A 16,872-nucleotide genomic window follows, 5' to 3' on the forward strand; every position below is an offset into this window, starting at 1 on the left:
TTTGCAAAGAATTTAGATGTATGCAGCTATTATATATGTGGGTGTGCTTGTATTTTTACGTTAAATGTATTTTCTCATTCATTGTTATTTGTAATGGTATTCTTATGTGTATACAACACATAATTTATTTGTGACCTTAGATGAATCTAGAATCTGAAGATATTAGGCTATTTTTTTAAGCTTGTATCTAGAATGCAGTATGTTAGTGTGTGGACTTGTGAAGTTTATATATGTGATTTGTGGGTCTGCATGTGTTTTGGTAAAAGGGGATGAAGTTTGAGAGACTAAAATGCAGAAATAAGTGAACAAGAATCATCTTGTCATCTCCTTCTGAGGATCTTTTAGAACTAGAGAGATCCTCACTCCTTTGGATAACTGAACTGTTTCACTGCCTATAGAGCTTGCAAGAGGTAATCTTCCCAATTTTTTCCCTCCTCTGAAAACCATGAAATGTATCTAGTGGCAAAATGATAGAAAAAAAGGAGAGAAGCTGAGTGGATCTGGTGACTGCAGAAAGAGCTGGAAAGGGAGGGAAAAGAGTTAAAAATTGTTTCAGAGAGGAGACAAGTTGAGAGGAAAAGAGGAAACGTGTGAGAGAAGGAAAGAAAAAGAAGGAAGAGGACTCAAGAGGGAAAGGGATGCGACAGAAAAGTCCCTCGGCTTGGAGTGGGGTTTGTCATGCCCTGAATGCAGAACACATCTGACTTGAGTAGGAGAACTTCTGCTGAGAGGGAAAATTCTGTCCCCAGCCCTGTGGGAAGGATGGGAAAGGGAGAAAAGAGTGAAATGGGGCTAGAATGATCCAATCCTCACCCTTGCAGAAACTGACAGCAGGATTCAATGTGTTCCTGTGAGAGGTGGGAGGCGGAATCAGGTGAGGGAAGTGGGCTCGGAGCTGTGTTCACCCAGGGCTCCGAGACTGATGAGCTCAAGGCTGAGCTCAAAGGCCATGAGATTCTGAAAGAAAGGAAGTTCCGGTGCTTTCAACAGATGCAGAAAGAGGTCATCTTTGCCCACTTCTCTATCCCGTAATGGTAACTGTCCCTTGCCGTTTCTTTTCTCCACCGGGCAGAAGGGCTGTGGGCGGGATGAGTGCAAACGCCTCCACGGTGCCTGAGTTCACTCTCGCGGGCTCCTCCCGCCGGGCTCAGCCCCAGGGCGTGCTCTTCTCCTTCTTTCTCGCGGCCTCCGTGCTCACCGTGGCTGGCAACCTGCTCGTCGTGGCGCTGGTCTCAGCGGCCGCTGCCCTCCAGTCCCCCGTGTACTTCTTCCTGCGGACCCCCTCGGCCCTGGAGATTAGCTACACGTCTGTCACCCTGCCCCTGTTGCTTCACCAGCTCCGCACCGGTCAGCGCCACATCCCTCGCTCTGGCTGTGCTCTCCAGATGTTCTTCTTTCTCTTTGTCGGTGCCACAGAGTGTTGCCTCCTGGCTGCCATGGCCTATGACCGCTATGCAGCCATATGCGCACCCCTCCGTTACCCTCTGCTGCTGAGCCGTCGGAAGTGCCTGGGGCTGGCCGGCTCAGCGTGGGCCTGCGGAGCTATGGTGGGCCCGGGCCACACTTCCTTCATCTTCTCCTTGCCCTGCTGTGGCCCCAACACCATCCCGCACTTCTTATGTGAGATCCAGCCCGTGCTGCAGCTGGTATGCATGCGGAGACACCTCCCTCAATGAACTGCAGGTTATCCTGGCCGCCGCGCTCCTCATCCTCTGCCCCTTCGGTCTCATCCTGGGCTCCTACGGGCGCATCCTGGCTACTGTCTCCCGGATCCCTTCTGCTGCTGGCCGCCGCAAGGCCTTCTCCACCTGCTCCTCACACCTGGTGGTGGTCTCCGTCTTCTACGGCACTGCCGTCTTTACCTAAATTCGCCCCAAGGCCGGCTACGATCCCGCCACTGACCCTCTGGTCTCCCTCTTCTATGCCGTTGTCACCCCCATCCTCAATCCCATCATCTATAGCCTATGGAACACTGATGTCAAGGCTGCCCTAAGGAGAACCATCCAGAAGATGGGCCCAGCGAAGATTTGACAAAGGATGATGACTCCTACTACTAGCCAGCTGTAAATCACAGATCAAAGGGAGAGGAGGCCTGGTCTCACCTGGGGAGAGCGCAGCCTGTCAAAAAGACCAAGTTACCTTCGAAGAACCACTGGAGTCAAACCCGTCCTCAGACTCTGTCAACACACACGCGCACACACACACACACACACACACACTGTTCCGCCTTCTATTGTAAGAAACAAGAAAAATTCAGGATGGAGTATCAACTTAACAAGCAGAACAAGTTTGCAACTCAAGAAAAGTTACAAAATGTAACCAACAGACTAGCAAGATAATAAAATTTCCAGCCAGAGTAATGATTCTTTTTTTTTTTTAACACTTTTTTTATTGATGTATAATCATTTTACAATGTTGTGTCAAATTCCAGTGTAGAGCACAATTTTTCAGTTATACATGAACATGTATATATTCATTGTCACATTTTTTTCTCTATGAGCTACCATAAGAGCTTGTAGATATTTCCCTGTGCTATACAGTATAATCTTGTTTATCTATTCTATTCTACAATTATCTTATCTATTCTACAATTTTGAAATCCCAGTCTATCTCTTCCCACCCCCCCTCCCCCTTGGCAACCACAAGTTTGTATTCTATGTCTGTGAGTCTATTTCTGTTTTGTATTTATGCTTTGTTTGTGTGGCTTTTTTGTTTGTTTGTTTTTTGTTTTTTGTTTTTTAGATTCCACATATGAGCGATCTCATATGGTATTTTTCTTTCTCTTTCTGGCTTACTTCACTTAGAATGACATTCTCCAGGAGCATCCATGTTGCAGCAAATGGCGTTATGTTGTCATTTTTATGGCTGAGTGGTATTTCACTGTATAAATATACCACATCTTCTTTATCCAGTTATCTGTCGATGAACATTTAGGCTGTTTCCATGTCTTGGCTGTTATAAATAGTGGTGCTATGAACATTGGGGTGCAGGTGTCATCCTGAAGTAGGGTTCCTTCTGGATATATGCCCAGAAGTGGGATTCCTGGGTCATACGGTAAGTCTATTCCTAGTCTTTTGAGGAATCTCCATACTGTTTTCCACAGTGGCTGCACCAAACTGCATTCCCACCAGCAGTCAAGGAGGGTTCCCTTTTCTCCACAACCTCTCCAGCATTTGTCATTTGTGGATTTTTGAATGATGGCCATTCTGACTGTGAGGTGATAACCTCATTGTAGTTTTGATTTGCATTTCAGAGTAATGATTCTTAAAGTTATTTGATATACATCCTAGGTAAGGCATTTATTTATTTATATAATAGCACACTTAATTATACTTAATTAAATCTATCACTAGGTGAAAAGAAAAACCTTAAAAAGTGAGGAGAAGTGATTAAGTTTCAATAAATGTAAGTTTATACTGTATATAAAATAGGTGAACAGCAAGGTCCTGCTGTATAGCACAGGGAAATATATTCAATACCCTGTAATAAACCATAGTTCTGCTGTAAGCCAGAAACTAACACAACATTGTAAATCAACTATACTTCAATAATTTTTTTTAATGTAAGTTTATATGGGAATCAGTATGACACAGAGGTTAAGAGATTAGATTATAATGTCAGACTTTAATTCAAAGTTCTAATTCTTCCAGCTGATTAGCTAGCTGTGTGAGCACAGGAGAATTATATAATCTCTCTGAGCCTTAACTTATTTACCCATAAATTTGGCATCATAATAGAATCTATTTCTTTGGAGTTTTGTGAGGATTTACAGACTTGCAAATAACCAAGCTTAATTACTCATACAAAATAATCCAGATAAACAACGGAAATGTGGGCTGTTTCCAGTTTTATTATTACAAGATAAGCTGCTATAAACATTTGTGTGCAAGCCTTTTAATGTTTCATTTCTCTTGGGTTAATATTTGGGTGTGGACAGGTGTATCCTATGAAAAATGTATATTTAACTTTTTAAGAAACTAGGTAATCACTTTGCCCTGTTTGTACAACAACTAGTAAACTAGTCAAATATGTAACTCATTTCCAGGAAATGTACATGCTCTCACAGTGTACTTTTGAAATACTCATCTGGTATGTGACTTCACCATAACTTTTCTTTTTTCTTTTTCTTTTTTCTTTGTTTTTACCTCTTTTTTATTGCAATATAGTCAGTTGACAATGTTGTGTCAATTTCTAGTGTACAGCATGTTCAGTCATACAGATACATGCATATATTCCTTTTCATATTCTTTTTCATTATAGGTTACTACAAGATATTGAATATATTTCCCTGTGCTATACAGAAGAAACTTATTCTATATCTATTTTATACATAGTAGCAAGATTTGCAGATACTAACTACTATATATAAAATAGATACACAAGTTTCTTCTGTATAGCACTGTATTTTTCTTATTCTACCGTTTTCTTTGTCCAATCTACTTCATCTTTATTTTCTGCATACTGTGTAAAACTTCTTAGAACCTAGAACAAGGCTAGAGTTATAAGCATCCAAAAACAACAGGGGGTGGAAGTTGAAAGGAAAAGCCTGGATTAAGACTGAAGCCCTGAGTTAACATCTCCCCTCTGCTACTAAAGACTTATATTACCTGGCACAAACTCCTTTCATCATCACTCTGGTTTCCAATTTCATCTCCAATAAACAGTAGAGCTGAACCAAATGAGCATTAGGTCAGGCTTGAGCTCCACTATTCCATGCCTATTTCCCCAAGGACTTTCTGCTGCTTGTGGCTGATTCTCCCATAAAGAACCAAAAGCATCATGATGAATGTTCCCTCCTCACCATTGCTACCAAAGGATCTTGAACTAAGCTAATCCTGACCAAACATAAGAATGTTCACTTTGTTGCCATGGCAAATACTGGTCAAAATAGCTAGCAAGTTTCTAAATTCAGAACTACGACCCGAGATCTAAAAGAAGTCAAGCAGACAGGTTTCTGTTTATTTTATTCACATAGAGATTTCCAGCAGAGAGCAGACATGTGTGTGCTCATGAGAGAAGGAAAAAACACAGGGAGGAGCCAGTTGTTGGAGCAATCTTTGAGTGGCCATTGTCCAACTTCGCCCAGGGTTGAGGAACCAAGAAACCAAATGACACCTGCTTCCAAAATCCAGTGTGCTTTCTGCCCCACTTCTCTTTCTGATAGATGCTCACCCTATCTGAGAGTTGTATCTAAGCAACCAGCATCTCATCTAGAAAATAGCGTCTAAGATGCAGTGTCTCACACAGGGCCATCAGCTCCGTGTCTGGGTGAGATCTCCCAAAGAAGGGAAAGGCTCTTAACCATCTATGGAGTTATTTGAAAGCAGTCCCAATATCATGGTGGGTTTGCAAACTAGGCACAAGATGAAAAATTAATACAACTGCCTGACAAGGTGCCTGAAACTGCACCCTTAAACATTCATAAAAGGCCTTCCCTTTTGATCATGGATAATGTTTCAAATCAGGAATTTCTGAAAAGGTACATCACCTGCACCATTTATCATTTACAGCTTAAAGGAGAGTTCTAGGAGCAAGATGCCACAGGATTTGGAACCCAGACAGGTGGAGAGGCCAAAGCAAAAAGGGTCTTGAATGGTGGAAAGGTGGCTAAAGTCGACTTTGTCCATGTCTCTGTAGGGCCCCAGTCAACAATGCAGCTTCTCTTGGGTAACCTATACCTCATCTGGGCTCTCATTTCCCAGCACTTCTCAGCTTTTCCTGATGACCTAATGAGGCAACAGACAATTTTATAGAGTGCCCCCTTGTGGTCAGGGACGTGGAACAGACTACCCTCCTCTCTTTCCAACACAGTTTGCACAGACTGGAACACCCTGATCGCCTATTATGTGGAATACGGTGGGAATCTGGAGTGGTGGAGCCACCACAGGAACTCAAAACTATTGGTTTATCGTTTCATAAGAAAAGTGGTTCTCAAAATGCTGTCCTCCAACCAGCAGCAACAGCATCACACATGAATTCAGTAATGTAAATTCCCAGACCTACTTAATCAGAAATTCTGTGATTTTTAAAAAACCAGCTTAAAGTTTCAAACTACTCCCCTAGACTTTAGCTCAAGGGATAGTGGCTACAATACTTCAGGACCAAGGCTTGTCCTCCAGAATACTGGAGACGATGCAGTTCCCCAACTTGCATCCTGACACACCAATCCTGACATCCTGACATTTTAACTGTGACCAGCACCATATCAAGGTCGCTAAAGGGAAAGGGCTCTGTTCGGAACATGGTAGGCTCCTGAAAAGTTTAGGAGAATTAAAAAGCCAAAATGAAAGTATTTGTAAACAGTATCTTTAAACCAGTTCCCAAAGACAGCACAGGAAAGTGGGGCTGTTCCAAATAATTCACCTAGAAAGAGAAATGCTGGCTTCCCACCAACCACAAGTTTAAAAATAACTTCCTTCTTCCAGTGAGAAGGTGGCACATTGAAGGGAAGAGCTGGTGCACAAGAAAACACACGGGAATCCCCAACCTCCACGAGGTGCTTCGAGTGGATTTTGGTAATAACTGTTGTGGGCACACACACGGTGACAGTGACACGCGGGTTGGTAAAGAATTACCAGAGCTCGAGAAGAGTTTAATAGGGATGCTGCTACAGGTAACAGTGGGCCACACGGATGAGAGGTGCCTTTGTGAGCGTGGGGGATGGGCATGCAGGGTCCTTTATTGGGGGGAGGGGGTTGTGCACAAAGGAGTAAGGGCTGCATGATAAATTCATGCACAGGTACCTGATTGGTTGTCAGATCTGTCAGGGACTTCTCTGAACAATAGGTTTTCAGACTTTGATAAGGGCAGTATGAGGCCTGTCTGCCTAGTGTATTGTGAGACGGGCTATCTCCTGGGGCGATGGGTTTTGTTAGGAGGAGATGATTTTTACCTTGAAGAAATGCAGGTATGCGAAGGCTCCTGCAGTGGGGAGTAGGGGTTAAAGTGTCAATAGGCCCCAGGCACACGGAGAGCCCAGGGAGGGGGTTTCATGACTCCAGAGAGTGCCAGTTGGCTCCACAATAACATTCGCCTCCAGAAAGACTGATTTTCCAGGCGGGGGACTGAGCAAAGAATGGTATTTCCACCCACTGAGAAGGAAAAGCCAGGCTGGAATAACTTGTAAATCTAAGTTTAATAAGTGTCAGTAACTGATCTGTTCTTACTAGATAAGTTCCGGTTTACTGATTCCCTGCTTCTGCCTTTGTGATACTGCTGAGCTATTTGTACCCTATTGGCCAATATACCCCAAGCTTGTAATCTACCTTATAAAACCTCACGCACACGTCTTAGAGGTGCTCAGAGCCCCAGAGCGATAGTCCCTCTGAGCCCGCAGGTGTAATAAACCTGAGTACTCCAACCCTCTGAGTGGTGCTTGTTTCTTGGCTGGCCTGTCGTTTCCATAACACCATAATGAGACAGGAGGGAAGGGTGCAGGGCACAGCCATTCAAGGCATGCCGCAGCAATTAATATCAAAATGGTGGAAGATTCAACCCCCAATAGGCTTTGAGGCTCAGGATGCTGAGAGATTTAACTTCTAGCAGACTTTGAGCTTCATTATATGCCCACTGTAATATATTAACATGGTGAATAACACACCCACAGGTACCAGGGCAGTCCCAAAGCTAGCCACAAAAGGTCAAAGAGTGGGAAATGGCCAACTTCCTGGGAATCCCAGCCCCTCCCCCAGGCTACTTAGACTGGTCCTTCCACTTATTAGCATATGAAGCCACTAAGCCCATAAAAACCAGCAACACGATGCCTCACGGCCGCCTCTCTTTCTCCCTCTTCAGAGACAGCCCGCACTCTGTGGAATGTGTACGTACTTTTAGTCTGAGCACCCAACCCCCACACCTTGTGGCCTTTCTCTTACTTTTCAATGTATCTCTCTGAATAAATCTACCTTTACTCAGCTGTGGCTCGCTCTTGAATTCTTTCCTGCATGAAGCCAAGGACCCACACTTGGTGGGGCATGTTCCAGGGGCTTAACCGAAGCCTGGGACACAGCCCTCCTCACGCCCCACATCTGTTTTCCTGCATCAGTAACACATCACTTCTGACACCACTTCAACCAGGAAATACGAAGTGCTAAGAGGAAGTTGGGCCACTAACACCCTCCACCCCCATCACCTTTATGTTGAACTTCTACCCCAACTTTTGAGTTTTGAGTTCTGTGAAAGACAAAATGTGTTGTTTTTGTTTTTGTTTTTGTTTTATTGATTTATAATCATTTTACAATGTTGTGTCAAATTCTAGTGTAGAGCATGATTTTTCAGTTTGTTGTTTGTTTTTTAATTTTCTAACTACCCAAACTCCCACCACATCCTGCCCTATGTAAAACCTGAGCAGGAAATCACACCACTGAGCAAAGGCCAAGTACAGTTCTAAAGAAAATCCCATCCCCCAACCCACTGAAGCTCATGTGAAGGAAAAGCTGGGTTGGTCTAACAAGATAACTCACAGGTCTAGGAATGTGAAGGAGAGGCTGGGCTGGGCTAACAAGTCTAAATATTGGAATACTGATCTGAGTTCTGCTGGACTAACTTATAAATCTAAGTTAATTAGTGTTGGTTTGCTGTTTATGTTTTTTGCTAGCCAGCTGGATTTTCAAAGATACATATCTGGCTTTGGAATGTTGGTTTGCTGCCTCCCCGCCTCCACTTTTGTGATGATAATGCTGCTAAAGCTGTTCCATGCCTATTGGCCAAATACCCCAAGCTTGTACTTTACCCTATAAAACCTCATGTGCACATCTTGAAGGTGCTCAGAGCTTTGGAGCAGAAGCCCCTCTGAGCCCACCGGCGTAATACATCTGAGTACTCCAACCCTCCGAGTGGTGCTTGTTTCTTGACTGGCCTGTCGTTTCCGTAACACTCAGAACTTCCTGGCATCTCAATCGAACACTGAGGATTTGGGTGGAAGGAGAAGAGAGAAGTTGATGGGCTGATGCAAATGAGGACACTTGAGCTGCAGGGCTCAGAAGGTCATTTGGGGGTGGAAACCTAAGAAGGGACCACTTCAGAAGGGGGCTACCTCCTCCTCCCTCTTTAATGTCTCCCAGGAAGTAGACCAGATGGGCTCCAATGAGTCACTAAGGAGTGGGAGTGAAAACCTTAGAAAATAAGATAAGGGAAGTTAGATGAGGAAACTCTACAGAGAGGTTTTACTGGATCCCCCACCACCTGCCATTCTCTCGCTTCATATGTCCTGCTCCCAGATCATTCCCTGGGGACCCAGGGACCTAGAGATTAGCTGTCTGACACTCTCTCGGATTTCCCACACTTCTTGGGGGAAGCCTGGGGGAGACTCTGAAGAGGCAGGAAGAACAGAAGCCTGATTAGAAACCCGGCAACCCCAGGGATTTGCCTGAGAGCGACAAGATCCCTGCAGAGGCCGGCTACTGAGCATCAGCTAAGCTCCCCACTGCACCCCCACCCTAGTGTGGTCCCAAATCCTCCCTTGACGACTCCCACTGAGAAAGGCTGAAGTCCGGGAGTGGTGAAGCCCAGGACCAGGCTCCTGAAAGCGGGTCGCCTCTGCTCAGCCCCAGCTAAGAGCCTCAGGCTTCAGTCCCAGGTCTGGACAGGCCGCCAAGTGCCACCGCCTGCTGGCTGTCCACCCCGCAGCTTCTGGTGCATGGTCAGGTTGATCTTCTGACTGAAGCTCTTGCCCCACACGCCGCAGCCTTAGGGCTTCTCGCCCCTGTGGCCCCTGCCGTGGGTGAGGAGGTCAGAGCATCTGCTGAAGCCCTTGTCCCGGTCACAGCCGTGCCCCTGTGCGCCCTCTGCTGGATGATAGGGTGCGAGCTCCCGCTGAGGCTCTGCGAGCAACCCCGCGACTTGCAGGCCTTCTCCCAGGAGTGGACCCGCCTGTGCAGAATGAGATTGGCACTGTGGCTGATAAACTTGGTACAGTCCCGGCACTGGTAGGACCTCTTGCCCGAGTGCGTGTGCCAGCGCACCGGCAGCCGTGAGCTGCGGCTGAATCTGCAGGGCGCCTGTGGGCACGGGAAGGGCCAGTCACTGGTGTGCGTGCAGCACATTAAATTTCAGCCTGAGTTTTATAAAGCAGTTTAAGTTATGGTGATGTAGCAGAAGACAGGAAAGCAAGAAAATGTGTCACAATGATACCAAATGAAGGATGTTGGGTACGTTACTAACGTAACACACCCAAAGTGGGCTTTGATAAAATCCTACATATCCTTCATGATCTGAAGGCTTTGTATGCGCACAAGGCTACACCATGAGGAAGACACTCATCTGGGACTGAACATGAGGACTTGCAAACCCAGAAAGTAAAAGCCAAGACAAATTTACAAACTGGCCTGAGCTTTGAATGCATTCTCCAAACCACACAGAGCCATCAATTAAGGTTGGAAGACTCAACGTCCCAAAGTGTTTAAGCACAACCTTTAACCAATCATTGACTAACCAACAAACTAGATTGATACAGGGGAGACGTCTAAGAAACAAGCCTTAAAAATGAAAACAAAAATGTTAAAACACATGGCTAACAATGCAGGAAAAGAGAGCCCAAAGAATCAGTTCAAGCAAGTCATTAACCAAATAAACAGCAACAACTACCCTTGGGAGCAGAATCCGTCTTTGCTACATCATCTAAAATATCCAGTAATCAACAAAAAATCATGAGACATGCAAAGAAACAGGAAAGTGTGACCAATATGCAATAAAACAACACTTGATATAAACTATCTCTTAGGAACCCCAGATGTTAGATGTAACAAAGACTTCAAAGCAGCTGTTATAACTATGTTCAGAAAACTAAAGAGTTAGTGATACTACATTGTACATTTGAAAGTTGTTAAGAGAGTAAATCAAGTTCTCAGCAGAAGAGAAAAATGTGTGGTGTTGGATGTTAACTAAATTGATATGGTGACCATCCTGCAATATATACATATATCAAATCATTATGTTGTACACCTAAAACAGATACAATGTTATGTGTCAACTACACCTCAACCAAAAACAAATATAAAAAATAAAATAAATATATAGAGACACTGATTAGGCTGTGATAGGTAGAAGCAGAAGGTCTCATGGAAGCTCAAAGAAGGAACACCTAGTTCAGACTTTAGGGCTGGCCATGAGTAGAAGGCTGGAACCAGAGATTCAGAATATGAAGTTGAATTATGAGGGATGAGCATGAGTCACTCGGGAGTAGAGGACGGAGTCCTGGCACAGAGGGGCAGAGGTCAATAGATCACATAATGGATAACTCTCAAGCACCAGGGGTAAGGCAGGGCAATGTGCCCGATGCTACAGGGAGACAGAGACATGTGGTACTTGGTGCCTGCCCCAGGTTATTACAGTCACCCCACACCCCCTCCCCAGGGGAGCAGCATTGATAAAAGTGCACCTTATCAACTGAGGAAATGCAAACAGCACTTGCCACTCCTTCCTGCTGCCTGTTGCCCAGACTAGCCCCTTTGGCAGCTGCCCCACAGAAATTCGCTCAGGGGAGAATCAAGGTCAAGTTTCTTCAGGAAATGTGCTGTGCACAAGAAATTCAACAAAAGAGAAATGGATTTGACAGAGAAGACAAGCTCTTCGACTTTTGAAGTAAAATCTTAGAAGATTTGAGGCTCAAACTATGCCATCTCTCAAGTTAACCATCTTGACTTATGGTTCTTCCTAGTATTTTGCTTAAAAATTATAAATCCACTGTAAATCTCCTTTCAGTAAGTAAAGAACAAGTATGTCAAAGTAAGATGTGAATGCTGAAATAGGGCCTAGAGAAAAACACTGGAGTTAAAAACACTTAGGCAGATGCTGTTGCAAGAAGTTGAAACATGTTGAGAGAAGATATGTTCAGATAAGCTGGAAAAAAACAAACTTTAGGCTAATGTGGTGAGTTTGCTTTAAAACTAGTAGTTAACCACACAAACCCCCAAACCAAACAGAAGCTACTTTTTAATTTTTTACTGTTTCGTCTTCTCCATCATTGGGCTCTCTTTGTAACTCTTCCCTTCCATTAGCCTGAAGACTGGGAAGGGGCTCCATTTACTACATGAATATGTATTATTTGGTTTTGAGTTCTTCTAAATCTGTCCATGGGCTATGGGACTCCTAAACAAAAATGAGACACAAACACACACATACTAGAACTATGCAATTATAAACACATATATACACCCAGAGACATGCATATACAGATGATCTCTGTGAGAAAGGATGAGATACCCAGAGTCCTCTCAGTAGGCTAGTGGGCACTGATGGCCTGGGGGGTGCGGTCTGTGTAACAGTTTTCGGCTGTTTAAAAATAAGAAGTCATCAAAGGCATGACCTTCTCTGCCTTAGCATGAGGCACAAACACACACACAAAAAGATTCATGCTTATAAATGTGCTATAAAGGAGGATAATCTATAAATTTACTATTCACTCACATGACCTCAGATGTACGGCAAGTCAGTGAGCCACGCTGCTGAGAAACAGGGCCCCGGGGTCCTCCAGAGATGTAAGGGGAAAGAGGAGGAGGAGCTGGCCTGGCTTGCTGCTAAGAAGAATCCCAGAATGGTCCTCTGAGAGCCGAGAAAAACAGGAAATAGGATCTAAGGGCAGACTTTGGGCTTCAGAGATAAATACCACCCACTCTTCTATTCACTCTCCTTTCTTCTGGCCAGTCCCCATCTGTCTTGCAAATCTGCAAGTAATTATCAAGGCCCCACAGTGTACTTTATACTAAACATTCTCCATGATCTGGATTTGCCTTCCTCCTCCACTCAGCATTGCTTTTCTATCCTCCTCATTCTCCCTCAAGCTCATCCAAACTCAGACCCACTCCATCTCTCCCTTGTGAGCCTCCCTTCCCTGTCTCCTTTCTCGTCACCCCATCCAACACCCTACAGGGATATGCAAAGTTATCAGTCTTCATCCACCAGAACTGTCATCACCACTGCCCACCACACCCAGCTGGTATGTGTGAGCATTTCCTGAGCATGTTTCCTCTCTCCACGGCTAGGACTGACAACGTCACCTGCCAGGGGGATGGGTAACAAGGTGTTGAACTAGCATCAACAACTAGGCTGCAAAAAACAAAAAGCTTTCTTTGGGAGTCTTAGAAATTGCAGTTTGAGAGACACGGATTCTGGTAAAACCAAAAGAGTGTTCTAGGAAAGAGAAAGAGTCAGGGCAAAAGCCACAAGGTGGTTAAAATTGTTTTGCAAGAATTATGATTGACTCTGACACTAAAAAGAAACTTTTGTCCTTAAGGGATAGACTGTCATGGGTTATTTAGTGTCAGGGTCCATAAATATCTTTATGATCAACTATTTTATTATTTTTGCATCAGCACTGACTTCCTTGACTCTGGGAAGGCTCATTCTCAGAAAGTCATGTCCCATGGAGGACAGAAAGGGGTGGTTGTGTGAGTGGTCTGCTTCATAAAGCTTACGGGCACATTTGAGCAAGAAGGAAGGGCATCTTAGGTGGTGTCCAAAACAGAAGAATTTCATGGATCTTCATTAGGAAAACTGTTATAGGAGTGATCAGTCATCTCCAGACATCAAGCTATCATCATTCCTGTGGAGGGCATCATAATACAGCATCAAGAGATATAAAGCATTAACAACTCGTGGAATACACAGACAGTAATTAATATTGCAAGAATCAACAGTAATGTCATAAGCAAAGATTTTAGCCAGCTATCACCTGAGCCAAACTAACCTTTTGATCTCCAAGACTGGGTATTGGATCATTCATAACATTTGTTTGCTTTTTCATATGACTTACCAAGTGGGTGACAGTAGATGATTCATCTGGTGTGAAAACACAGCATCCAGTTTGTACTATAGCACAGGTACCACCCTGAGAGACCAGAACAATGTTAAGAGCCATCGGATTTTGTAAGACTGCCTCTCTTATTAAAGGCATTTCAGAATATCAAAGATTTATAGCTTGGTGGCTGTCATTTAGGTCTTGTTGGATAAATTTAGGTAAAGCTTCTGTAAAATAATGACATCTTCAAGTCCCAGTGAGGGAATGAAAATAGCTGCCAAATTATCATACCAGTGAAAGACTGACCTAGCCCATCTTGTTTTTGACAAGAGGGAATCTGCAGGGGCCATATTGAGGGTTATACAGATATGCCCCTGAGTCCAAGGAAATCCTAAGGTGCAACATCCTATCTATGCAGGAAGGATCCAAAGCCAGAGGTTAGTTCCACAAAGCTATTGCGTTCCATTTAGAGCTACACATTACATACTGGTCATCCATCCCAATCAAGAAGACCAATGGAACAGAACTGAGAGCCCAGAAATAAACACATGTATTTGTGGTCAACTCATATTTGACAAGGGAGCCAAGAGTACTCAACAGGGAAATGATAGTCCCCTTAATAAATGGTGCTGGGAAAACTGGAAATCCACATGCAGAAAATGGACTCTCTCTCATACCACTTCCAAAAACTAACAGAAATGGTTTAAAGATTTAAATGTAAGACCTGAAACCATACTACTTCTAGAATAAAACAAAGAGAAAAGGGTCCTTGACATCTGTCTTGGCAATGATACTAGATATGTCACATAAAGCATAAGCAACAAATAAAAACTCAGCGTGTGCGACTGTATCAAACTAAACATCTGCACAGCAAGACAAGCAGTCCACAGTAGGAGAAAATACTTGCAAACCATATATCTGATAAGGAATTAATATTCAAAATACAAAAAGAACATATACAACTCAATAGCAAAAAAAAATCCAATTAAAAATTATCAAAGGACTTAAATAGACATTTTTTAGGGAAAAAAATACTGATTAAAAAATGGACAAAGGATCTGAGTAGACATATTTCCAAAGACATACAAATAGCTACCAGGAGCATGAAAAGTGCTTGACATCACTAATCAACAGGGAAATGCAAATCAAAACACCATGAGATATCACCCTACACTTGTTAGATTACGTGACAAGTAAGATACCAAGTGTTGCCTGGGATGTGGAGAAAAAAGAACCCTGGTGTACTATTAGTGGAAATGTAAATTGGTACATATATGTGTGTGTGCGTTTTATATAGTTAAATAGGTGAATATTTATATATATTGTTTATATGTATATGTATAAAGGAATATTATTCAACCATAAAAAAGAAGGAAATCTTGCCATTTGTTACAACGTGAATGTACTTAAGGACATCATGTAAGTAAAATAAGTCAAACAGAAAAAGACAAATACTGTACAGCATTATTGATAAGTGGAATCTAAAAACATTAAACTCATACAAAGAGAAGAACATTGGTTGTCAGGGGCTGAGGGGTAAGAGAAGGGGAGAGATGATGTTCTGAAGGCACAAATCTTCAGTTTCAAAATGGTAAGTTCTGGGGACCTAATGTGCTGTGTGGTGATTATAGTTAACAATATTGTCCTGATTACTTAAAAGTTGCTATGAGAGTAGCAACAAAATAATAATTATGTGAGATGAAGAATGTGCTAACTGCCCTGAGCGTGGTAATCACTTCACAGTATATAGGTGTATCAAATCACAACATTGTACACCTTAAACCTACACAATGTTATTGTGTATAATGTCTATTATGTATCTCAATAAAACTGGAAAAGATAAAAACTCAAATTAGTGCTCATGAGTGTAAAGTGGAACTTCTCAGCAGACTATGGCTGTTTCTCCAGCCACAATCAGCTGAACAAATGTAGGGAAAGGACTGGATCTGGATTGGATTTCAACAGGAACATTGATAGTATGTGTGCAAAGGAGTAATTGTAACGACTGACCGGGGAAAATCTGAGCTATAGAGAGAGAGAAGTGAAGATGTGAGGGAGGTGAAGGACAGTGATAAATGTCCAGATGCCCACTGAGGAAGGAACTGAGAGGAGGCAGTATAAAGTCTAATCTCCATGGATACCAAATTCACCGAGAATTATTATGGTAGCAGCACTGGAGAGAGTGAGAGTGAGTCAGGGACAAAATATTCAAGGAATAAAGAGGAGCAAAGGGATGAGGTGGGGGGTGATAGCAAAGGAGGGTTAGTGGGCAAAACCAATGACACGAAGGTCAACGCTGCATTCAAAACTGAGGATGACGTCATCGAAACTACAACATCTCCCCCGGGTAAGGGTTGCTACCCACGTTTTACAGATAATGGCACTGAGACTCACTGAGGTTAAACAGCTGGCTTAAGGTCACTCAACCAGAGAACGAAATCCTAAACCAGTTAAAAAAAAAGAGCAGTGATGACAGTGAGAAGGAATTTCACACACTGCCAGGGACACTACCCGAAAGGAAATTTCCCTCTAGAAGTTTCCCTTCCTTACCCTGAGGGAGCCCTCTCTGGACACCTCCACACAAAAGACTAATGAGAGAGGGACATAGATTCCCCAGGGCTCCATCCTCTTTTCTAATAACAGGGAAAATTGATTCCCCTGCTTCATCCTGAGTAAGAGGCTTATCAACACCCTTCCTCTTTCTCTACAGCTGCTGTGCCCTTCAGAATCAGGAAGGGTATTTTTGCTGCCACCACCAGCTAACACTGATTTGCCACCACCACAAGGATCAAGTCCTTGCCTTGTCTATACCTCGTTCCAAGGCTCTCCAGGAACACACATCACCACCTCTGTCTGGATCTCAATGTTTCACAGGACTTAAGGGGCTTCTTGCCCTAAGACATTCTATTCATTCTTCTGCTGACCAGCAAAGAAGGCACTACCCCCATCCACGTCTTCTTCCTGAGGTCCGCGCTCTGATCTCAGGCACCCATTCCAGAAATCAACAGTCATGAGACCGGGTCTTTCTTTCATCCCTCCCACTGCCGTTGTAAACCCAGAGAACCCAGAACAGGGGCAAGAGACCAACTTCCCACCTGGAAACTGAAGGCCTAAATATTAGTGCCAGAGAATAAGCT

At 43.6% G+C, this 16,872-nt stretch overlaps 1 protein-coding gene across 1 annotated transcript; it reads left to right on the forward strand.

Annotated features, from left to right (window-relative positions):
* Positions 1–280: 280 nt before the first annotated feature.
* On the forward strand, positions 281–11,617 carry OR10C1 (olfactory receptor family 10 subfamily C member 1). The gene is given in 2 exon segments (XM_074348298.1): positions 281–1,649; positions 1,651–11,617. Coding segments are annotated over 2 exon segments (999 nt in total). The 5' UTR covers positions 281–1,031; the 3' UTR covers positions 2,032–11,617.
* The last annotated feature ends 5,255 nt before the right edge of the window (positions 11,618–16,872 follow it).

The sequence above is a fragment of the Camelus bactrianus genome, chromosome 20 (assembly GCF_048773025.1).
Source record: "Camelus bactrianus isolate YW-2024 breed Bactrian camel chromosome 20, ASM4877302v1, whole genome shotgun sequence".
Lineage (NCBI taxonomy): Eukaryota > Metazoa > Chordata > Mammalia > Artiodactyla > Camelidae > Camelus > Camelus bactrianus.